At 40.0% G+C, this 26312-nt stretch overlaps 1 protein-coding gene across 1 annotated transcript in view; it reads right to left on the reverse strand.

Annotated features, from left to right (window-relative positions):
* Positions 1–7209: 7209 nt before the first annotated feature.
* The window catches only part of LOC134209298 (fatty acyl-CoA reductase wat-like), a 73863-nt gene continuing 54760 nt past the window's right edge, over positions 7210–26312 (reverse strand). Inside the window, exons 3-9 of the mRNA XM_062685293.1 lie at positions 22074–22410; positions 21746–22010; positions 21444–21636; positions 21246–21361; positions 21002–21182; positions 7917–8024; positions 7210–7850 (exon numbers count right to left, since the gene is read on the reverse strand). Coding sequence (XP_062541277.1) covers positions 7610–7850; positions 7917–8024; positions 21002–21182; positions 21246–21361; positions 21444–21636; positions 21746–22010; positions 22074–22410 — 1441 coding nt within the window. The 3' untranslated portion in view covers positions 7210–7609. The remainder of the gene's footprint in view (positions 7851–7916; positions 8025–21001; positions 21183–21245; positions 21362–21443; positions 21637–21745; positions 22011–22073; positions 22411–26312) is intronic.

The raw sequence follows: 26312 nt of genomic DNA on the forward strand, positions 1-26312 counted from the left end.
AGGCTTCCGAGGCCTCTTAAAGGAGGCTTCAGGCCTCTTGAAAGGAGGCTTCGAGCCTCTTGAAAGGAGGCGTCCGAGCCTCTTGAAAGGAGGCGTCCGAGCCTCTTGAAAGGAGGCTTCCGAGCCTTTTGAAAAAGGAGGCTTCCGAGCATCTTGAAAAAGGAGGCTTCCGAACCCCTTGAAAGGAGGCTTCCAAGCTTCATAAAGGAGGCTCCCAAGCCTTATGAAAAAAGGCTTCCGGACCTCATGAAATAAGGCTTCCGAGCCTCTTGAAAGGAGGCGTCCGAGTCTCGTGAAAGGAGGCGTCCGAGCCTCTTGAAAGGAGGTGTCCGAGTCTCTTGAAAGGAGGCTTCCGAGCCTCTTGAAGGAGGCCTCCCGGCCCCCTGAAAGGAGGCCTCCGAGCCTCTTGAACGGAGGCTTCCGAGCCTCTTGACAGGAGGCTTCCGAGCCGCGTGGATGGCGGCTGCCGAGGCACCTTAAAGGAGGCTTCCAAGCCTCTTGAAAGGAGGCTTCCGAGCCTCTTGAAAGGAGGCTTCCGAGCCTCTTGAAAGGAGGCTTCCGAGCCTCTTGAAAGGAGGCTTCCGAGCCTCTTGAAAGGAGGCTTCCGGGCCTCTTTAAAGGAGGCTTCCGGGCCTCTTGAAAGGAGGCTTCCGAGCCTCTTGAAAGGAGGCTTCCGAGCCTCTTGAAAGGAGGCTTCCGAGCCTCTTGAAAGGAGGCTACCGAGCCTCTTGAAAGGAGGCTACCGAGCCTCTTGAAAGGAGGCTTCCGAGCCTCTTGAAAGGAGGCTTCCGAGCCTCTTGAAAGGAGGCTTCCGAGCCTCTTGAAAGGAGGCTTCCGAACAGCTTGAAAGGAGGCTTCCGAGCCTCTTGAAAGGAGGCTTCCATGCATCTTGAAAAGAGATACAATCTGATTGTTCAACACTCAAATACGCTCATACTTTTTCATTGGTAAAAACTAGCCAGCGAGTAAGAATCGTTTGAAAATTGTATCTTAATTTGAAGCATTTACCTTTACGAAAGCATAACGCTTAATAGAAGATTTAACTAGACTGTTGACATTTAGCTGGTACATATTAGTGAGGTTTATATTTAAATAATAACTCTGTGTTTATTATCGTTTGAGTCCAAAATTTAAGAAGTTATAGTCGGCGCAACTCGTCTACAGTTCTAATTTGTAAATTTCTCGAATGAAAAATAGCAATCAATATCTCAGAAAACGGTTCAGCACAACACTGTTCAGAATCCTTTTATCTTTTGTCCCACAGCTGGTTGTAGTGACAGGATTCAATAGGGTTTGATTTCCTGATTGCCATGTATATTATGAACAAGTCAAAGTTTAGAAATAAAATAATTACACAATTATCAAAACTGTATCAATAAGCTTTTAATGAAATTGTGATACATCCGCCATTCTGCATTTCTGTCCGAGCCAGTGAAACTACCCCCAGGTGTACATGTATCCCAGGTTGAGAACCGCTGCTGTAGCTTATGCAGAAGGGTGCCAATGGTATGTATGGGAAAAAAAAATGTCATCGAATTTCAAAAATGACATTGCTCATAAGTTTCGTCACCTCAAAATATTACCCCATGCAAAATTTAAGCTCAATCGGACATGATTTAGGGGTGCGTAAAATTGATCAAAGTTTTGACATTTTTACCCATGAAAATTTTCCCATGACCAAAGGAAAAGTCGAAAATCGATTTTTTGTTTTGTTTGTTTTTTTCAAAATATTTTTTTTAATGGCACCGGATCTCGACGTTTCATGCATTTTTAAGTCATTTGGAATCAAAAATAAAAATTCGATTTTCGACTTTTCCTTTGGTTTCCCCTTTTCATGGGTAAAAATTTAAAAATTCTGAAGAATTTTAGGCACCCCTAAATCATGTCCGATTGAGCTCAAATTTTGCATGGGGTCATATTTTAGGGTAATGAAACTAGTGAGCAATATCGTTTTTTGAAATTCGAAAATGCCATTTTCATTGGCACCCTATTATGCACCGATACCAAAATTTTAGGTATTCATCTCGTCCATAGTGATCAATGATCAATGTCGTTTTAAACGAATTAAAAAGGACGAGAAAATTGTATAGTTCCAAAATTATTAAAATCGGTCAGTAACGGCAAAGATATTGTGAAATGGTTATTGGCAGTCTAATGTTGCATAAGGGGGAAACATAAAAGATGATATTCAAAAAATATGCACAAGAAATTTACACATACTCAGCAGCTATTTTTTGGAATGACGCGTTTAAAAATGACGCACTAGGTCAAGTTGTTCAACATAATAGTAGTTTTTGTTTTGGAAATATCAGGAAAATTGTTGATTCTAATGTTATCAATTTGAATTCAGGTGCTGCGAGACCCTAAGTTTAAAATTTAAAAAATATAAATTGTTGAATTTGAAATTTGAATTGGCCAATATATCAAAAATAAATTCAACATATTTGTAGTTCACTGCCAAAATTTCAGCTCAATTGGTCATCGGGGTACAAAGTTACAGCTTGACAAAGTTGACCATTTTGTATGAAAAACGGCTTCCGCTGCTATTATTCTGAACACAGGTGTATATATGTATATATACAATATTTAAATTTTGATCCAACTTGTATTATTGTTTCAGAATCATGTAGCTCGAAGGGCAACATCAACCCTCTTTCAAGTTCGTGATTCAATTCATTGACATATTTTGATCTATCAATAAAACTAGGGTAAATGATAAATTACTAAGCACGTTTCAACAATATTATTTTTCCCAGAATAAGCTCAAATATAATTTCACTTAACTTTGATATATATTCGAAGGCTCTCCCGGGCAGAAGCCATAAACAGAATAACAAAACATGATATGGATTTGATTGATATAAGAAATAAAATAATAGGCAACAATATCAAAAATTGCAAATTTAAATAGCATCATTTAAATATCAAGATATGCTATGTATAAGAGCATACTAATGGCACTTGATAATGATCACTTAATACAAATAGCATAACTTGATGTCATAATGATTTTTAGTGCAAAATATTGATATTGTCGTCTGATCTTTTATCTCTTATATCAATCATGTCCATAACTCATTTTGCTATTTTATCAACATTTGATATTATTGAACTATTTTCGTCTACTCGGGCTCCGCTACTATTTTAATAATGAAATTCTAACGGTCCAAAGGAATGCATTTTTCGAGCCCAAAATTATAACTCCAATTACTGGTACAATGTTTCAATATTTGCGATATTTTTTAATTTGCGTTCCTATAGTTGCGAATCCCATTGTTCTCTTATGGGACTCGCAACTAAAGAAACATCTCCGCAACTATTGGTACATAGACGAAAAAATATTAAGGTATTTTGAGGATATTCACAAGCTTCGAAGGGCTACCAAAGATTTTTTTTGCTCGGATCGGGTACTGCCAGTTCAACTCACTGTTTCACAGTGTGGGCTGCTGTGATTGATTTGTCAATTTTGAGTAAGGTACACTGGGGGAAATGGAAAAAGGGGGTAAGTGTAAAAATCGACTCGAAAAATTTCAATTGTACAGACTTTACAGTCTTTACCACATCATAACATTGTGCAAAAATATACTTTAATGTGCACACTAATACTATGTTGAAATCTGTGTTATGCATACACTAACGCAGTTTAAGCTGGAGCTGTCATTTTTGGTTTCGCGAAAAGTTAATTTTTGCATTAATGAAATCAATTCTTACTTGCTCCTTTTTCGTGTGATTTTGCACCACAGGTGACCATTATAATACAATTAAACTAATCACATTCAGTTTGTAGTGGTTTGTACGATGAAAGCAAATAATTCAAAGATTTTACACTTACCCCTGGTATCGAACACTGCGGGGAAAGTGGATAATGTTCTGATCACGCAATTTTTTCTTCCCCCAGGGTTTATTTCGATAGCTGTGAATCCTAATATGTTCCTTCTTTGTTATCATTATGATTTCAGTGGTGATTGGACATAAGAAAACCCTTGATTAATCCACACCTATCGGTGTTGATGCCTTTCACATGTTTTACATATGAAAAAAATGTATGAGAAAGATAAAAATAGCACTGATAGGTGAATATATTCCATAATACATATTTATTTGTGTTCATAACAAGTTTCACTGTTGAATGCAATTTGTTGCGGAGAAATCGGTTAGGGACAAGTGCGTGAAAATAGGTTATTATTTTGTACGTGTATTGTGCACACACATACATACAAACACGCACACACAGACATCATCTCAATTCGTTAAACTGAGTCGATAAGTTTATAACACTGTAAGTCTCATTCTTCCTCAAAAAAGTTCATCTTTGGGGCGAACATACAGATTTTACACACTTAGTGTTCGAGAAGGCCCAACCTACCCACTCCTAGCTATTACAAGAATTCCTTGGGGACCTATTCCTTTAATCCAACGAAATTATTCAACAAAACATACTCAGAGCAATAACCATCTTGATTTTAATCATATAACACTACTCATCACAATTGAAGGTCAAGATAACTTGGGTTTTCCACTTACCCCATTTCACTGGGTTAAGTGGAAAAATAACTCCTAAATTTCAAATCTATTTTTATAAATTTCAAGCGACTAAAATGGCATGAATTACCGCACAGTTGGTGCAAAATGGACTGTTTTTGAGAGCCCATAATGATTGAATGCATTTAGATCATTTAAACTGCTTTTACAATAAGTTGAACATGAATTATCGATTTTTCCTTTTCCACTTCCCCTACACTTTATACCATGCAACCGCAACTATATGAACACCCAAGATTATCGACACTTTTACCCTAGTTGTTATTCATTAAGTTCAGCTTTAAGTAAATTTGAGATATCCTCATCATGTAGCGTGAAAGATAACACACACAAATTAAGGATATCTACTTTCTGATTTGTTATCTGCTGATAGATATAATGATGGTGTCGAAATATTGTTCATTTAGATTGCGTTTTATTTATCAGTGGAATTAACGTTAGATTGTAATTGATAGATATTAAAAACCCTTGCATGTCTCACATTGACTTAAACAGCGTTGTGCAAAGTAAGTTTTCATTCTTGTTTTCTGAGAAAGAAAATTAAAACATTGAAGCACCCTAACAGATCTGAATTTGTGTTATAGATGGAGCCTAAATGAAGGCGTAGTCGTTCATGCATGCAACAACAAAAAAGTCACGCAACATTGCACACGTAAAGGCACACTTGCTCGAAATTGATCGCAATGATCTTGGGCGGTAGATCACCCATGCTGGATCGCGATGTTTTCCCACTACCTGATGCATCAAATACAACGTACAACAAGTACAACGAATGAAACATAGATATGCAGTTACAAAATTACATTTCTGCTACATGAAACGCATTTATTAGAATGTTTCAGAAAATTTACATATGCAACCGTTGTGCTCTGTTCGAATGTGGACAACTGTTGAAAGTCAGTGGATTTGTTTTATTTTTTGATTCTAGGGAATATTCTTTGTAATATTAATATTATAAATATTTAGGAATCTTCCTGAGGGGTCGTATTCTACTTACGTACCCACTTTTCTGGGTTTTTTGAACTTGTAAAAAATTTTCTCATACAAATTATTTTTTGTTTACATAAAGAGTAAGAAAATGTTTTTCTGGCAATTTCCCATTTTTCCGATAACCAACTATTCGAATGGTGTGTATCTCAATTGACAGAACAAAATATTTTACCTAATTGAAGAGAGGTACTGAACAATTGAGACGGCATGGAAACGAAAGGGGCAAAAATGACTGACTAGATTTACTATTCACTGCTCAGATGAAGGAGACGAAATTTATCAGCACTGTTTGCGTCGGTTGAAACGCACCTAACAACTCATGGCTGGGATGAATCACCCATTTGAATCATCGTAGAGTTTAGGGGCCCTCCTTAGCCGTGCGGTAAGATGCGCGGCTACAAAGCAAGACCATGCTGAGGGTGCCTGGGTTCTATTCCCGGTGCCGGTCTAGGCAATTTTCGGTTTGGAAATTGTCTCGACTTCCCTGGGCATAAAATTATCATCGTGTTAGCCTCATGATACAGGAATGTAGAAATGGTAACTTGGCTTAGTCACTTAACTTTATGAGGATATTTAGGACAGTATTGAAAACTTACTTTTTTCGGGATCAAATAATGGCAGAGCTTGCGTAAATGAAGGAGATAAAAACTCAACTTTTTCAACAATTTCATATTATTTTAAATTCAAAAGCTCAGTCATGAAATAAATGTCAATTATTCCCAGTTTTAGATTGAGTAGTGTAAGCCCGTTACAAATATTTAATTCACATTATATCCCAATTGGTCTCTGGAAGGTCAAGATGGGGGGGGGGGAGCAAATAAAAAATAAATATTAAAATGAAAAAAAAAAAAAACTAAAATGAAAAAAAAAAAAAAATAAAAAAAAAAAAAAAAAAAAAAAACTAAAAAACTAAAAAATAAAAAAAAAAAAAATTATACGTTCTACACTTAACTATCTGAATTGTACGTTAGTTTTTATTTTTTCTAATCTGTTTAATAAGGTTTTAATTACTGAGTTTAAAGATTAAAAAAAATTAAGACACGAACCACGAAAACCAACATCAGACGAAAATTGCCGTTTACCCATGTTAAAAAAGACCTAATACCTTGACCATTTCATGTAAAGTGGTCTTTCTCTAATAATCACAAGACTAATATTCTTCTGCTTCATACTGGCGTTTTTGGTCGTGAATCTAACTGAGTTCTGTTATTTTTATTTTTTTCAAATAACTTTATCCAAGTGATTTTTACATTAAGTTTGAGAGTTCATCACTAAGCTTTGTTAACTAAACTATTAGCAGGTGTGTTGACTTATTATTTATGACTTATAAGCAGATGTGTTGACTTATTGTTTCTCTTTGAATTTAGATTTTGCGGTCTGGCCAAAAAGTTCCATTGCCCTAAATAATATGCCATCAATTAGAATTTAACCTTGCCTCATCAGAAACCGGAATGTTATCTATTAACAAATCCACTATACCTTGCGCAAAACATGTTATCAGATTTATCACATTTGCAAACATGCATCAAGCGTCGTCGCAACCATCAAGGTGCACGCAGCGCTAACAACGTTATGCAATGCAATGACTGCCAGTGTCGCTACATCTAAACATGTTCGTACGATGGCGGCTGACGAGAGAGGGACAATGTCGATCACAACGAAATCAATCCAGGAAGGTTTAAAGAGTACACAATCAATAATTTAACATTTATTTGATCGACTATCAACACCCGTCTGTAGGGGTAGGATGCGTCCGGTTTATTGGAAGAACACCTAACTCGATACATTCTACAAACAAAGAACTTTTTTTTATATCCATAAAACAAATGTACAGATGATTCAACAGGTTTCCCCGATTGCGGAGATACCCGTTTGTATTTGAGCAGAGGGAGTGGTGGTGAACTATTGGAACAAGGCCCACTCCAAATCGGTAATGTCATCACAAATCTCTGTCACGCGATCCATTTATTCACTTCAACCCACATTCGAACATGAACTCAACACAAGCTGCATTCTACCGCACTCTCACTCACGCAATTATCATTGGTTCAACTGGTGGAGAGATTAATTGATATCCTCAGAACAGGATCCACTTGAAGATGTAGAACAGCAGCACTATCCAGAAGAAGTAGTACGCCGCCAGGATGAACCAGTGGACGAGTCGCATCTGCCGGTGTCGCTTCTTGGCCTCCTCCAGGTTGTCCATCGGTTCGTTGGCGATGTGCCGCCGCAGTCCGTGGATGTACGTCCAGAAGTAGTCGGGCCAGTCGATCTGGGCGATGTCACACGGGAACATGATCCGGTCGTCCGGGGACAGTCTGCAGAAGATATTAAAAGTGTTTTAGTTTGACAGAACATTACTACGGTTAAAGCTTCGGTCATACTTTTGAACGAGGCCTTTCATGTTCTCCTTCTCGAAGTGCCACCGACCGTTGGCGAAGTACGAAATTACGGTGGCAAATTTGTGCACTTTCCGGTACAGATCCATGATGCTGGAATATAGTAAAAATAAAGATTAAATTCGTAAGGATTCGGTCTTTTAGGAATGGAGCAGCTCGGTGTTTCATTTCGAATCAATATTTATTCGAGATGGAAAGCCGAGCTGTAATAATTTGTTATTGAGATTGATTTCTTTCGGCGTTAGCTTCTTATTAAGACTGCTATAACCGAAAGAAATCAATCCTAATAGCAACATTTCAGTCGTCAACCCGCAGTGAAGTCGAGAAAATTTCCAACCCGAAAATTTCCTAGACCGTTTGTTTAAGGTTAAGATTTGTTGAGTACTCAAAACAAAATTTTGGAACTATTGGTGCAATAAAAACAATAATTTAATGCAGTAGTATTGGTGTCGTATTTCTTCTTCTTATTGGCATTACATCCCCACACTGAGACAGAGCCGCCTCGCAGCTTAGTGTTCATTCAGCACTTCCACAGTTATTGACTGCGATGTTTCTAAGCCAAGTTACCATTTTTGCATTCGTATATCAGGAGGCAAACACGATGATACTTCTATGCCCAGGGAAGTCGAGATAATTTCCAAACCGAAAATTGCCTAGCCTGGCACTGGAAATCGAACCCAGCCATCCTCAGCATGGTCTTGCATTGTAGCCGTGCATCTTACCGCACGCACAGAAAAAATAATGAAAACTAAGAAGCGCGTAGAAATTAAACACGTAGAAAATTACACTATCCTGGGCGTACATGGATCATTTCCAACAAGTTCGCCCTAAATGTATGCAATTTCTGTAGCATTATGTCAATTTCTACTGCATGAACCATATCAAAAGTGGCATAATGCTATAGAAATCGCATACATTCAGGCAAAAATATCGTTTAAATTTACGCTCTTTTATGTGCATTACTTTCGTGTGCATTACTTTCGTGTAAAGTTCAACAACTTTTTCTATCTGTGCGGCTAAGGAGGGCCCATATTGGTGTCGTATTTATTACAACAAAAATCCATCCCATGCTCCGAATATACTCCAAAAACCTACATATGTCGGTTTAAAAAAACTGACCGAGCACAGCCTGTTTCAAGTTTGTATTAAATTAGTGAGAAACAAAATTTTTCATTACACTACTGCTACAGCGCCTCTCGACCAAGCGCTGGCGAAAAAAACCCCATAGCTAAAAGCAACACCCTAGGTTTATTCAACGAAGACCACATCTTAATGAATCACTCTAACAATCAGTAGTTGATTCCAATATATGTCGTAATTTTCGCGTAACAATGCTTTTGTAAGAGATAGAAACAACAATTCAGGATACTATGTTGCATTGCAGGTTTTAGTGAAGCCATCTGTGAAGTTTAATGACCATGACCTACTATTCGCAACCTGTAGTACAATCATATAATATAGAACGACAAATCAATATGCGATCCCTCTAGAGTTAAAGCTCATGAATATTACTCCCAGTCATATAGGGTCGCCCTTTACCAGCGCCCAATGGTACAAGGAAAAATTCAACTCCTCATACCTACGCTCACACAAAACTAAAACAGTCGATCAACTTCAATCCAATCCGGTCTAAACAATTGGACGTGGCGGGGCATAATGAATTTTTTGAGCCACCCAAACTTTTAGTTTGCTGCTACCGGTGCCTGTGTTTACATTCGCTCCGCAATCAATTTTTCAGTTTTTTTTCGGGCAAGAATTGAGATTAATATTAAGTTTGAACTTCAGACTAGTGTCTAATCAAATAAAGTGACCCGAGCAGCACACATGTTGCACAAAAGTTACTGTAACTGCTATACAACCGAATTTAATCACATTTGAGTTGCTGCAACTAAACTGGTCTAGATTTTGCTGCTAGGGGAGGTTTGATAAGCATCCCATCAACATTTCGGGATGCTCCTGTGCGAAATGGGGTTTGCCAAAGTTTGAACCGAACTACATAGGATCCAATGAAGATACGTAAGATACGCCGAATGATGAACAGCATACCGGTTCTATGCCACAGACGCACTTAGTACCGTACAAGGAAACCAATCGAAAGGCCGAGCTTCTAAAAGCTAGGAGTTACCAGTTGAACGAAAACAAACACCAAGTGGTTGAAATAATTTGGAAGGAAGAAGAAATGCCTTCGAGCTGAAAGATCGCAGCAAGCCATGCGCGCGGATTGTTTGCTTTCGAATTTGTTGTCACGTTTTTGTTCGTTCCTGCAAGAATTAGATTTGGCTGATTTGGCTTTGCATATGTACTAGAAAAAACATGTTTATGTTATCTGAAGTGATAAAGTATGGAAGAGTGGAGTGCATTGTTCATGAAAGTGACCTCAGACTGTACGTGAGTTACCAGGCAGTCTGAAAACAAGTCACTATAGCTGCAGTAGAGCTAACACCTTCTAACTCCCCGGCTAAAGCTGACTTTATTGCAGACTGTTTTGTTCCATAATACCACTGCCTGACAGTGGGGTTTGGATTGAAGATACACAGTGTATTACGCACGCATACACAACATGAAATGCCTTCGAGCTAACTTGTTGGCCTCTTATGTCCTATCTATAAGAATGTTCGTATGCGGAGACCTTTGTCAGCGAATGTCAACGCGGTTTTCGAGAAGGACAATCAACAACGGACCAGAAGTTTACTCTGCGACAAATCCTTGATAAATTCCGGAAGTACAACTTGCGGACTCATCACCTGTTTGTGGATTAAGGCAGCATACGACTCAGTGAAAAGGATCGGACTGTGCCATATGATGCGAGAACACGGCTTTCCGGCAAAGCTTATTAGGTTGAATTGTGCGACGCTGAAGGGATCCAAAACGATCCGCAACAGGGTGTCTCTTCGCGAACTTGGAGCGGAATATAACAGCTGCGTCTTTGCTTCCTTCCGTGAGTATATCGCCCGAATTTAAGAGGAAGTGACAGCGAATCCGTCATCTTTTTGGTGGATTTTTAAAGATAGGAATGGAGCTGATTCGATACCGTTGGAAATGAGCTTCGGCGACAACGTGAGTCATGACTTCGAAGCCTCTGTCGAACTCTTTGCCGACTTTTTCAAATCCGTCTACAACGCCAACTCTTCGCCGCTTTCCCCGGAACTTTTAAATTCATTACCATCAAGCGATATTCGTTATCCACGTCCAGCTTTCACTGTAGCAGACATCACCCCTGCACTAAGCTCTATTGACCCATCCAAAGGCCCTGGATCAGATAAATAACCTCCCGCTTTTATTCGCCGATGCTCAGAGGTACTTGGCGAACCTGTTTGTTTTATATTCAACCTCTCTTCATCGGAAAGTGTTTTTCCGGATGCATGGAAATTGTCTGCGGTGACGCCTATGTATAAATTATCGCCCCTTTTCTATCCTTTGCTGCCTGGCCAAAACTCTGGAACTTTTGATTCATGATAAAATGTACTTTGCGGCTAGACTTATAATCTCGGATTTTCAACACGGTTTTGTGAAGAATCGTTCTACCACCACGAATCAAATGTCGTACGTAAGCATGCTCAACTCCAGTTTAGAAAAACGATATCAAGTGGACAGTATATATGTGGATTTTTCGAAAGCTTTCGACAAAGTTCCCCATGAACTAACACTGCAAAAGCTTGAGAGACTAAGATTCCCTGACTGGCTTATGGTTGGTTGTGGTTGCGCTCCTACCTACGAAACAGACATGCTTACGTTAAATTAAGATCTGCAACGTCCAGCCATTTCGCAACTCCATCCGACGTGCCGCAAGGTAGCCATCTTGGCCCGTTAGTATTCATACTTTTCGTCAACGATTTGTGTTTGTTCAGTTTCCCACATTCTGACTTTTCCGAGCCCATCTTAATGAGCTCAGCTCCGATACCATCCTTACCAGCTGCTTTATTGGTCTTTAGCTGTTGGATGGCATCCTTAACTTCCTTCAAGGCTATTTTTGACCGATCGTTTACTTTAGGAGAAAATAGACTTTTCTGATGAAAAATGGCTTTTTTCCAAAGGGATTATTTTTTACCAACAGAAGTAGAAAAAAAAATTAACCCGTTGGACAATAGAGAAACTCATGAGCTTTTATTTGATATAAAATTCAGGAGCGCCAACTCAAGACCAGCGAAGAAAACTACAATTTTCTGCAGCACTGTTTCTGTTCGTGAAAATTGCAACCCTACTTGTATTGATGTTTTCCAATCTGTAGAAGACTGTCAAAGTTTTGTGCCTGCGTAAAAATTGAAAATCAGGATTTCTCATTTGGGGACAGTGGAGTAAAAATAAATGTCAAAATTAATCAATTTTTTATGCGAGTTCTAAAATACACAATTAGGCCGATACAAATATTTAAAAACAATTATATCTCCCCCATTCGGATTTTTTTTGCTCAAAACTAATATTTTGAGGGGACATCAAAACAAATTTTGGATTATTTTGAGGATTTTCAAAACAGTCTATAACAAATCCGAGGAGTTTTTTGATTTCTCTCATTTCAATATTTATTTTTTATCACAAAATTGACGTGCCTCCTATTTTTCAAACTCACAAACTGACATTGAAAAAAAAAATGACTTTTCGAAAAGAAATGGTCGAGATATTCAAATATTTTTTACACAACAACTACACGGTCTTGTTGTGGTCCTCAAGCGCTTTCAGGTGGTGTAAATCGAAGAAAATCTGTGTAGGTAAAAAAATGATTTTCCTTTGATCCATGCTAAATGCATGTTTTTAACACGGTCACGTAAAATTGAATCAGGTTTATCCCATTAGACGCTATCCATATAGCACGTGGGCAAAGGTGTCGGTCAGTTTTAGATATTATTCTCCGCAGCGTGAACAATTGCTCATAAAATTGTTTCGAATAAGAAATTTGTGTACCGTGGACAGTTCCCGAGCAAAGGCAGATAACTGAAATGATATCAAACTGATAACACGATTAGTTATCCTTATTATCATTTTGATATTTAGTTATTAATCATGTGATTAACTGATAACTGAATAATAACAAATTTTATTATCAATACAAATTTTCTTCTAAATTTCGCGTCGTTCAAAAATCGGGCTAAGCATTCTACCCTTGCCAACATACTACTTCTGTTAAATGTACCCGGCCTATGCTATGAATATTGTGATAAGAACTGTTTCCAAACACTGAACTGAAATTTTCGTCTAAGCAGAGAGTGATTTTCCCCGTTACCCTCGATATCTATTGATTTGTTTATTTCTCTGTCAACAAAGGAATTTACACAAGAATTGAAATTTTCTTATTTGTTTTATGCTATGCTTATTAACTTTACCTTCATTTCAGGTGTCGTTGAATAATAAAATTTCGCTTAACTTTTCAAAACGACCTAAGTAACATTTTTTTCATGAATTAATTTGAATAGCGCAATCAACATAAAAACATGAAAGCTTTCGATTGCAGTACTCAAATTAATTCATGAAAAAATGTTACTTAGGTCCTTTTGAAAAGTTAAGCGAGAAATATGTATCTGAGAACCAATTAAGCGTTGTAGTTTATTAAGTACTTAAAATTGCCTTGCAGCTCCCGGGACATATGATCCAAGGGCATGTGCTCATTCAGGAACGGTGAATAATCTTGACTAACCGCCAAGCTAACCGCAACATAATTCATCTTGGAATCCACAGTGCTTATATATATATATATATATATATATATATATATATATATATGGAGAAGCGGAACATTTAACTGCAAATGTCGGATAATCAAGAAATTGCAACGATCTGCTGGACGCAAAAGACAAACCAGAGCTAGATCATCTGCAGCCAAACCTTCAATAGTCGATGTTGAAAGGACGGTCGACGCATGGGTTGAGATGTGAAACAGAAAATCCTTTGGAAGGTGTTTTGTCACAGTAACCCAAAAAATATGTTTTAACTAGTCGACCCAGCAAACCTGGCAGACATTGTAGGTTAAAATGCACGTTGTGGACTCGGTACCCATACGATACGAAATTTTCATACGAATCCTAATTTTAGTTTTCCACAATTTACTCAACCTTACTCGAGATTTTCGCATGAGCAAAAATCATATAAACCCGCCGGAAACTATAAAAACATATCTGCAGAAGGAATTAAGTCATAGAGCATCGACTGAGCTGATAGGTTTGACTTTATAAAAATAAAAACTACTTGAGGTTGATTTGACTAGCGAGAGGATTCACTCATGGCCGGATTGAGGAAGAGGGAGGGTGCTTTGAGTCATGGCCCCGGGCCCTCACATAACCGTATGTACCAAAATCAACCTTTTTCGTATATTTAGGGGCTCCCGAAAACTGTCGACCCCGACCCTGGATTCGCCAAATGGCAAAATTTTTCCTGGTGTTAGGTGGGACGCTAAACAGCCCTGACACGACGGCCCTCCGACGAGACAGGAGGTTTGCGCAGGCCCAATAAGCCGCCTGGAAAACCAATCATTACGAACAATATAAGAGATAATGCGACTCGATATAATCGGCAAAGACCTAGGCGACGAATACAGGATCACGATTGGAAGCTTGGAACATGGAACTGCAAGTCGCTAGGTTTCGCAGGTTGCGACAGGATGATCTACGATGAATTACATCCCCGCAACTTCGACGTCGTGGCGCTGCAGGAGATTTGCTGGACAGGACAGAAAGTGTGGAAAAGCGGGCATCGAGCGGCTACCTTCTACCAAAGCTGTGGCACCACCAACGAGCTGGGAACCGGCTTCATAGTGCTGGGTAAGATGCGCCATCGTGTGATTGGGTGACAACCAATCAACGCAAGGATGTGCAAGCTGAAGATTAAAGGCCGTTCCTTCAACTATAGCATCATCAACGTGCACTGCCCAACCGAAGGGATACCCGACGACGAGAAAGTAGCGTTCTACGCACAACTGGAGCAGACATACGATGGATGCCCATAGTCTGCACACCGTACGGCAAACCGACTTCGCAGCCTCCCGCGGAATGGCAGTCCGAAGCACCTTCTTTCCACGCAAAAATATCCACAAGGCCACATGTAGATCACCTAACCAAGAAACGGAAGACTAAATAGACCACGTTCTAATCGACGGTAAATTCTTCTTCAACATCACGAACGTCCGCACTTACCGCAGTGCGAATATTGAATCCGACCACTACCTCGTTGCAGTATGCCTACGCTCAAAACTCTCGACGGTGTACAACACGCGTCGAAGTCGGACGCCGCGGCTTAACATTGGGCAGCTACAAGACGGTAGACTAGCCCAAGAATACACGCAGAAGCTGGAAGTGGCACTCCCGACGGAAGAGCAGCTAGGCGCAGCGTCTCTTGAAGATGGCTGGAGAGATATTCGATCCGCCATTGCACAGTGGTTTGCTCTAGAACAAAGGATGGGGGGCAGTAGTAAATTTCATACAAATTTGAAACGGCTTGTGCTCTGTTCAATTACAATCAACTCTCAAAAAATTGCATGGCTATTGAAATAGCAAATTGTATCGTTTGAGCAAAGTCAAATATAGTTGTTGTGTAGCGGTAGCTTTATTCATCTGTTATGCTTGTTCAAATATTTTTTTCAAATCATGTGGAAAAAAACTAAAATTGGTAGAATTTCGGATGCCATGAGCAAAATTTGGAAGTCAGACACTTCAATCTAATAATTAGAAATAGGCATTTTTAAAGTTCTTGTGAACAAAAAATACGCATTTGTAAGGTTTCAAATAGAAACAGACCAAACAATTCTAAGCACATTTCAAACTAAAACGTTAAAAAAGCAACTTATCGCAACTTTTCGCAAAACAAAATAGTGATTAATAGAAAGCTATTGCTTTCAGCTTTGTAATGAGCATAGAATCATTATGGGCACTCAATTGCGCCTATACTTTTGGAGCACTTCAATAAAAAAATGTGAGTATTTTTTATAAATTTGTATATAAAGTTAACTTAAGTTGAGTTCTTTCACCTATATTTGACATAGGCATACTATTTAAGACCCTGATAATGCAGTCTTGAAATAATACTGGAATTAGCGATGTAATTGAAGCCGTACGATGCTGATCTAAACGCTTTGTCAAACAGCGTTTTTGATTGGAAATCAACAATCATGTTCAATTAAAAATAATGTAACAAAGTCAAAACTCAACAGAACTTCTTCAAATTTTGAATTTGAACCACATAAGTATTCTATAAAATGAGAAAAATATAATTCTGACCGAAATACGAATTTCGATTTTTGAGGTTGCCTTCGAACCATTGTGCATTGGTAGCACCGCAACCTCTGCACTTGGCACGGTGCCCCCGGATCAGAGAAACGAACGGTATGACGGCGAATGTGAGCAGTTAGTAGAAGAGAAGAATGCAGCATGGGCGAGATTGCTGCAACACCGCACGAGGGCGAACGAGGCACGATATAAACCGGCGCGGAACAGACAAAACTCGATTTTCCGGAGGAAAAATCGCCAGCAGGAAGATCGAGACCGTGAAGAGATGGAGCAACTGTACCGCGCTAATAACACACGAAAGTTCTATGAGAAGTTGAACCGTTCACGTAAGGGCCACGTGCCACAACCTGATATGTGTAAGGACATAAACGGGAACCTTCTAACGAACGAACGTGAGGTGATCCAAAGGTGGCGGCAGCACTACGAAGAACACCCGAATGGCGATGTGGTAGACGAGGATGGCGGTATGGTGATGGACCTGGGAGAACGCGCGCCGAGATTGGCCGGCTGAAAAACAACAAAGCCCCTGGGGTTGACCAGCTACCAGGAGAGCTATTTAAATACGGTGGTGAGGCACTGGCTAGAGCGCTGCACTGGGTCATTACCAAGATTTGGGAGGTGGAAGTTTTGCCGCAGGAGTGGATGGAAGGTGGCGTGTGTCCCATCTACAAAAAGGGCGATAAGCTGGATTGTAGCAACAACCGCGCAATCACATTTCTGAACGTCGCCCACAAGGTACTCTCCCAAATTTTATGCCGTCGACTAGCACCAATTGCAAGGGAGTTCGTGGGGCAGTACCAGGTGGGTTTTATGGGCGAACACTCCACCACAGACCAGGTGTTCGCCATTCGCCAAGTACTGTAGAAATGCCGCGAATACAACGTGCCCACACATCATCTATTCATCGACTTCAAAGCCGCATATGATACAATCGATCGGGACCAGCTATGGCAGCTAATGCACGAACACGGATTTCCGGATAAACTGACGCGGTTGATCAAAGCGACGATGGATCGGGTGATGTGCGTAGTTCGAGTTTCAGTTCGAGTTTCGTTCTCGAGTCCCTTCGAAACGCGCAGAGGGTTACGGCAAGGTGATGGTCTTTCGTGTCTGCTTTTCAACATCGCTTTGGAAGGGGTAATACGAAGAGCAGGGATTAACACGAGTGGTACAATTTTCAATAAGTCCGTCCAGCTATTTGGCCTCGCCGACGACATAGATATTATGGCACGTAACTTTGAGAAGATGGAGGAATCCTACATCAGACTGAAGAGGGAAGCCAAGCGGATCGGACTAGTCATCAACACGTCGAAGACGAAGTACATGATAGGAAGAGGTTCAAGAGAAGACAATGTGAGCCACCCACCGCGAGTTGGCATCGGTGGTGACGAAATCGAAGTGGTTGAAGAATTTGTGTACTTGGGCTCACTGGTGACTGCCGAAAATGATACCAGCAGAGAAATTCGGAGACGTATAGTGGCTGGAAATCGTACATACTTTGGACTCCACAAGACGCTCCGATCGAATAGAGTTCGCCGCCGTACCAAACTGACTATCTACAAAACGCTCATTAGACCGGTAGTCTTCTACGGACACGAGACCTGGATGGTGCTCGTGGGGGACCAACGCGCACTGGGAGTTTTCGAAAGGAAAGTGCTGCGTATCATCTATGGTGGGGTGCAGATGGCGGACGGTACGTGGAGGAGGCGAATGAACCACGAGTTGCATCAGCTGTTGGGAGAACCATCCATCGTTCACACCGCGAAAATCGGACGACTGCGGTGGGCCGGGCACGTAGCCAGAATGTCGGACAATAACCCGGTGAAAATTGTTCTCGACAACAATCCGACTGGCACAAGAACGCGAGGTGCGCAGCGGGCAAGGTGGACCGATCAGGTGGAAGATGACTTGCGGACCCTCCGTAGACTGCGTGGCTGGCGTCGTGCAGCCATGGACCGAGCCGAATGGAGAAGATTCTTATATACCGCACAGGCCACTTCGGCCTTAGTCTGAATAAATAAATATAATAATAATTCGATGTGAGAAAATCGTAGCGTGTACATTGAACACTGAGAGGAAATTTTCGGGTTTCAAGCAAAATATCTTGAAAATTAGAATTGATCGAGTCCGCAGCTCCCAGGTTTTTAGATGCACGACCGAAAAATTATTACATATTTTATGTTTTGCACTCTAAAATTATTTACAATATTTACACATTTCAATTAAAGCTAACTCAAATCAATATTTACCACAATTACCATTAGAATTTTTAGATTACGCCATTTATTATATGATAATTGGTATTTCGTATTGAAGAGGCCGTTTGCAACATGATATTCAATTCATTTTGGGTTGTCAAAAGAAATCTTTTCAAACAATATAATGAAGATTTTAGTATACTAATTATTGTAAGATAAGTTTTTCTGATAGGAAACCGAGCTAGAAACGCATGTGCAATGCAGAGAGAAATCCAGTAAGACTCGACTGTCAAGCACTTTGCTATCTCGTTCTCCCAGGGATTATATTCTCTCTATGTTATTTTTTTTGTAGCAAGCGGTCATGCTCTCTCTGTGCATAGATGGTAGAATTCATATTTGAAGATAGAGTCTTGGAAGTGTAAAGGAATTACTCTGATTGACATGGTTCTGTAGAAAACATTTCAAGTCATATGACATAATGAAGTGGAGATTCTTTCCACCAATTCAATATGAATTGATAATATGTATTTGAATTGAATTAAATTATTATTGAAATAAATTAAATTATCGCATTACAATAAAATGCGGATTGAATAGTAATATAGGATATCTCAACTAATTTTAGATACGTATAATAAGCCATGCAGATAACTTGCTGTTTGTCTCAGACAATTCATTGACTTCATTGACATTGGCAAACAGCAATATGGTGTGCGAAACAGAGAGCGAGTAGGTACAATGCGAGAAGAATGTAAACTTCCACAGCAACCTCGTATCGTAGCTCTCCAACTGCTTCAGCGTGCGTTAATTTCGATATGGTGTACCGGCATGGTCCCGCCGGATACAGTTCAACGAGGCATATCAAATTTATTATACATTTCCACAAATATATTCCTACCACACTTCTGCTACATTTTCCGTTTGCATTCGATTAAGTTTGAATAAAAAAACATCAAGCATCCCTATTTTTTTTCATGATGACATTTTGAAGTGTGTGTAAAACTAGCGTCATATTTTGGGTAGTTCGATTTACGTGTGTATCGATCCTTTTGGACGCGAGTTGGCGCCACATGTGGTGTCGCCAAAATTTCGTGAGAGTTAGTCATATTGTTAATAATAATAATAAATATAATAGCCCTGTTTGTCTGTCCGGTGACTAGCCAACCAGACGCAGCACGCGGGGAAATTCTCACAAAAAATAAAATATGCGACGCTTTTGACATTTTTTTACTAGCATGTAGATGCAGAAAACAAAACCAGTGACAACCTTAGATAACCAGACACAGCATTTGATAAAAAAACACAGACAACAGACGTTGAAATTTTTATTTTTCTTAATGCAGAAAAGAATCTAAACACTTGCCATGGGCGCTACTGCGTCCACAAGTGCACTAGTATAGTATATTTGATTAAAACCTATGCTAGAAGATATTTTTGCCTTTCTAATGAGAGAAGAAGGGAAATGTGAGGTTTGAGTAAAATGCCTTCAGCGTGTATTAATAGATTCACACATCAGCGTGATGACTTTACCTCTTCCAGTCAGACCTCCGCAGCGTGCATACGCATCCACGGAGAGTCGCTGTCATAACTTCGTTCCGGCCATTTAGGGCCACACAAGCTCCTATTTCCATCCCATCAAAAACAAAGCAATGAAAAGGCATTTGGGTTGTTTCTTATTTTTGTGATTTTTTTCACTAGTGAACATGTGTGTTAGCAAAAAGAAGCGACGAGATTGGTTCTGTATTTCTTTGCTTTGCGATGAGATGAATATATGTTCAGTGAGATGGAAAACGGAACAGTTCCCCTATTTCTTTCGTTTTTTCAAAACCGTAGGAAAAACAATGTGTTTCTAATAACTCCGGAACGCAAAGATCGATCGGGACAATATTCAATAGAAAATAACTAGACCGCATTCCACGTCGATTGCAAGCTATTGTCGGATAATGTTAAGGTGATTATACAATAAAGCCAGAAATCGGCCATTTTGTAAACCACATACAGACATCACCTAAATTTATCGAGCTGAATCGATGTGTATATAACACTATTGGTCTCCGAGCGTTCTATCAAAAGTTAGGTTTTGGCATGATTCTATAGCCTTTGCGTATTACTACATATACTAGGTAAAGAAAGGCAAAATAATAAAATAAATTACCGACTTCTTGCTAGCGGGCTTTCGTGTGACACTTGTTTGAACATTTTATGTCAATTTGTCACAGTGTTTAAGCAATATCAATATCAATATTGATTGTTTGCTAGGTCGAGACGAAATTAACGTAATTCAATGCGATTCCGTGCAAACAGTGGTAAACGTCGTCGCAGTGCACCATTCAACAATGATTGTCGCACGTACATTATTATTCTTTATCCAAAGATTCATTGAATTTTTGTAACTGGTTGTTGTTTGCATTGTATTTTTGTGCGTAAAAAAATCGAACCACTCGGTAGTTCCAAGAAATGTTTACCGCACGCCGTCGTCGCCAAACAGAAGTCAAAGAATCGTAATTACGTCGACATATATATTTATTCAAAAGAGAAGATGAGCAATTCGCTTGGTTTATTTACATAAAAAACTTCGACGAATAAAGAAACATCGAAACAATGACGATATCAGCAAAAATCCGACCCGACCTTAATTCAGCCAAAAACCTCATATACTCACCGTGGCGTCCTTCGAATTGCCCTCAGATAGGTATCTATGAGAAATGCCGGCACCAGATGGTACAGAAACTTGTAGTACTCGTACATGTACTTGTTGGTCGTCGTGTTATGACAAACCACCCACAGCGATCGCTTCGGGGGACAGTGCTTGCCAACCTGAATGGAGTAATCGTAGATTTTCTCTGTGAATGAACAAATGTTAGCGACATTCATTTACCGAATTTGATATTTCGCAATGTACTCACGATATGTAATCGGGTTATCGCTTCCGGTGACACAGTTGTAGATTTTGGTTTTTGGCTTGGCCAGCGCCTTCATATCGGTGCTGGAGTTCTTAGCCTCAATGGCCGGATCGTGTTTCCTAAAGTGGTGATAGATAAAACTTTAACTTAACATGAGGTCCTTTGCTGTAACAGATAACAACCAACGCTTTTGCTGATTACCGTTCAATGTAGGTCTGCCATCCGGCGGCCAGTACTCCATTTACGACAATATCGGCCGGTATGATGTCGGCAGCGTTGTCATCATCAACTAACATGACGCGAATGATTCCGAGCGCGATTCCGGCGATGACCCCATTTAGGCCGTATATGTTGTCCGTCCATCCCTCGATCGGTTCCTCGTTGGTGGCAATGACTTAATTTAGTGGAATTAGAAAAGGTCAAATCGAAAATCAGTAAATAGAACAAAGTACAGTGGAATATGCAAATATTCATGTCGTTTGGGCATATCAGCCTGAACTCACTAATGGATGGTCGAACGACGGCGATAGGCAACAACTCGCCAAACTGACGCACAATGTCTTCCGTCAGTGCTTTGGTATAGACGTAAGTATTGGGCCAAGGGTGGATGAACTCGTTGATTGTTTTGTTGAGGTGATCCTCGAAGTGCTCGTCCATGGCCTCTATCAGGTGGATCATTTTTTCCGGGTCGGACGGTGGTGTATAGAATTCTTCCTTGATGGTCGATTCTGGGCAGTTGGAATACGCCGTTGATATGTAGATGAAGAGCTACTCGGAGACTATTTTGTCAGATGACTGATCAATTTGAAATAGAACGAACAATTTTCTTACCTCTAAATTGATAATTTTCTCGCAAATTCGAAGCAGGTCGCGAGTGCCCCGCACGTTGACTTCGATTGCCTTCTTAAGGGCCTGATCGAAGCGTACATCGGAAGCGGCATGGAACACAATTTGCGTATTTTTGATGATGTAGTCGATGGATTCCTCGGACAGACCCACGCCCGGGTGTTGCAGATCCGCGTCCAAGATTTTCACCCGATCCATGAAGGTGGGATAGTGCTTCTTCAGGTTCAAAAACACCACACTGCCAAATAGTTCGTCGCATCGCTGCTGGACTGTTTTGCCCTTCTTGGGCCGCGACAGGAGTATGATCTGTCGGACGTCGATTCTGTGGAAGGAAAGTAAGCATTGTTTAGCATTCGAGTAATTATTTTTCCGTCAGGCGATAAATTCTTGTCGCAATTCCATTGGCAGCCGATTTGTTCCATTCCAGTCGTGACAGTTAATTCGTTACGGTTGTCATCACCACCGGCGGTGTGGGTCGTGCTCTATCATTAAACATTCAATGGAAGAATCATGCATCTCGCATCATGTGCGAGCGGCTGTATTGGCGTGGATAGTGTGGAAGAGGCGATGAGTTGACCGACATCAACTCCCCACCCCTTCCTGGAAGCATGAAGATTTGTTTTAAATTGTGTTTATATTTAATTGCGATTAAATACCGGCTTGCGAGTTAAACAGCATTACCATACATCAATGGGAGAAGACTGTCCGAGCGTTATCGAACAAAAAGCGTAACGAGTAGGTGAGTGAGAGCCAAAGCCAACCGTCATTGTTATGGAAATGGTAATGTAGTTTTTCAAACTTGATGAATCAAATTGCGCATGTATTTTTTAGAAATAAATCTGACATTGAAACCTGTCAATGTCAGATTTATTTTTGAGATTTTGAGTTTTTCGCAACACTTTACAGAAGTAGGTTTAAACTCGAACGGATGATGTATTTTTGGTGGCGATATAAATCTAACGACAACAGGTCAGTCTGGTTATAAATAATGTGACCAGCAAGCGTCCTGCGAAACACGGGACGCCTATCTGGGTTACGTAAGTTAAAGTGCATTTCGCATAGATTTTGGCATAAAAATCGGAAGGGTTATGCACAAGAAACGACCGCCGGACACAAGTATAAGACTTTATAATTCTTCCATTTACTTCCACTATAACTAACTTTGTACCAGCAGATACGTATTCGGTTTTCTACTTCTTCAGTGTTATGTTATCGACTACAAAATACTGAGGAAGTTTTCAAGTAGATAACGAAATACGTATCTGTTGATACAGTTAAAGTTGATAATAGTGGAAGTAAATGGAAGAATTGTAAAGTCTTATAACTGTGTAACATATCCCCTAATAATGAATCATACGCAAAACAGTTTAGTGCGTTGAGAAGTATAGTGCCATCATGCATGAAGATTAAAAGATATTTCATTTGACTATCTATGTAAATGGTTTGAGTATGAGCATGAGCATGATTGACTGCCCACGGTTGCCAGGTCCAGAGCCTTGAATATTCGATTATTTTTTATGGAGCCCATCGGCTTTCTTTGTCACTTCACTTCTAAACATTCATATTTGACTCTGCACCGTCAATTTTTGGTTTGAATGTGGGTCAGTGATTATTTGAAATTCACAATTTGTTGAATAATCGTAAAACCGAACACATGTTTGATGATCATCTAGTCAATAGTCAACTAGTCAATTAGTCAACAGTGTTTCACTCCCTTCAATAATTTTCAGCGTACTTAAAAGATTTTTCTTCGCTGAATTCAGTTCTGTTTTCATATTTTTTGTAACACGTCCAGTGTTTGAGAAAAACGGGTTTTAATTCACAAAACTACGTATTTTTATGGACATTTCGTTTCTTTGTTCTGAAGCTGGTTTTCGGCTTCTAACTTTGAGAATGAGGTTTGAATTATATAGAAGAAATCGTACATGATCCAAATAAGTTGTTGAATTTCATTTGACTCGTTAATTTGTTGTGGAAAACGGAATTTATTTCACAAAAGTAAGAACTTCATAGACATTTGGTTTCTCTGTAAAGTTAAATTTTGGTTTCTCACTTTGAAAATAAAGTTTGAATATCGTAGGATAAGCCTTGCATGTGGTTTGTTGAATTTTATTTGGCACACAAATTTTAAAAATAATTCACAAAAGTACTTATTTTCATACAAATTTGCTGTCTCTGCCCTGCAAAGCAGTATTTCGGCTTCGCACTTTGAACATTGTAGAATATAGGCATATGATTTGTTGGATTTTATTTAGCACGTACATTTGTTGTGGAAAACGGAATTTATTTCACAAAAGTACGTATTTTCATAGAAATTTGGTTTATTTACTATGTATAACTCTACAAAGCTCTATATCGGCTTTTCAATTCGAAAATAACATTTCAATTTCAACGTACATTGGTTGTGAAAAAATTAATTAAATTCACAAAAGTGTGTATTTTTATTAAAACTTGGTTTCTGTGCTCGTCAAAGCTGAGTTTCGGCTTTTCATTTTGAGATTAAAGTTTGCATTCCATAAAATGGGCCTTGCAGAATGCATATGGGTTGTTGAATTTTATTTTGCACAACTCTTGTGCATTCTTCAAGGCCCATTTTATGATACTCAACCTTTGTTTACACAGTGAGATGGTGACATTCAGCATTGCAAAGCACAGAACCGAATTTCTATGAAAATACTTTCTTTTGTGAATTAAATTCCGTTTTTCATAACAAATGTACATGCCAAATAAAATCCAACAACTCAGATGCATTAACGCCCTTTCTACAAAATCAAACTTTCTTCTCATATTAAGGATCCGAAATTCAGCTTTGTAAAGGAGAAAAACGAAATTTCTATGAAAATACGTTTTTTGTTAATCAAATTTCGTTTTTCACTACAAATGAACGTGCCAAATAAAATCCAACAATCCACATGTATTCTACAAGCAGTGTTGGTAGAATGAAATCTGAATCATCGAGGCTTCATGCACGAGCGATTCTGTAGAAGGATCATCGTGCTTGAGTTTCTCGAACAGAATCGCATCGCTTCGCTCACTCGCCGAAAAAAGAATACGCTCTAAAAGCATCAAATCGAGGCCCAAGCCCAAGTCCTGGTGTTAGGTGGGACGCTAAACAGCCCTGACACGACGGCCCACCAAAGCTGTGGCACCACTAACGGGAACCGGCTTTATAGGGCTGGGAAAGATGCGCCAACGCGTGATTGGGTGGCAGCCAATCAACGCAAGGATGTGCAAGCTGAGGATAAAAGGCCGTTTCTTCAACTATAGCATCATCCACGTGCACTGCCCATACGAAGGGAGATCCGACGACGAGAAAGAAGCGTTCTACGCACAGCTGGAGCAGACATACGATGGATGCCCACTGCGGGACGTCAAAATCATCATCGGCAACATGAACGCTCAGGTAGGAAGGGAGGAAATGTATAGACCGGTCATCGGACCGGATAGTCTGCACCAAGATGAATACACCACTTGGTGTTTCAATCTGCCAAATTCACGATTCAGCCATCTTGGATTTTAGTATGGGAGAGCCAGCCGGTTTGTTTATGTTTTGCACCGAAAATGAATTTTTCACCCCCGCCTTCTTCTCGACCATAAATTGAGCACATTGAAACACCTAGCTGTGTATTCATCTTGGTCTGCACACCGTATCGAATCATAACGAGCAACGGTGCATAATCTTCACAGCCTCCCGCGGAATGGTAGTCCGAAGCACTTTCTTCCCCCGCAAGAATATCCACAAGGCCACATGGAAATCACCTAATCAAGTAACGGAAAACCAAATCGACCACGTTCTAATCGACGGTAAATTCTTCTCCGACATCACGAACGTATGCACTTACCGCAGTGCGAATATTGAATCCGACCACTACCTCGTTGCAGTATGTCTGCGCTCAAAACTCTCGACGGTGTACAACACGCGTCGGAGTCGTCCGCCGCAGCAGCAGGAATTGGCACTCCCAACGGAAGAGCAGCTAGGCGCAGCATCTCTTGAAGATGGCTGGTAAGATATTCGATCCGCCATGGGAAGTACCGCTCCGGATCAGAGAAACGACTGGTATGACGGCGAATGTGAGCAGTTAGTTGAGGAGAACAATGCAGCATGGTCGAGATTGCTGCAACACCGCACGAGGATAAACGAGGCACAATACAAACGGGCGCGGAATATACAAAACTCCGTTTTTCGGAGGAAAAGCGCCAGCAGGAAGATCGAGACCGTGAAGA

The sequence above is a fragment of the Armigeres subalbatus genome, chromosome 2, assembly GCF_024139115.2.
Source record: "Armigeres subalbatus isolate Guangzhou_Male chromosome 2, GZ_Asu_2, whole genome shotgun sequence".
NCBI lineage: Eukaryota > Metazoa > Arthropoda > Insecta > Diptera > Culicidae > Armigeres > Armigeres subalbatus.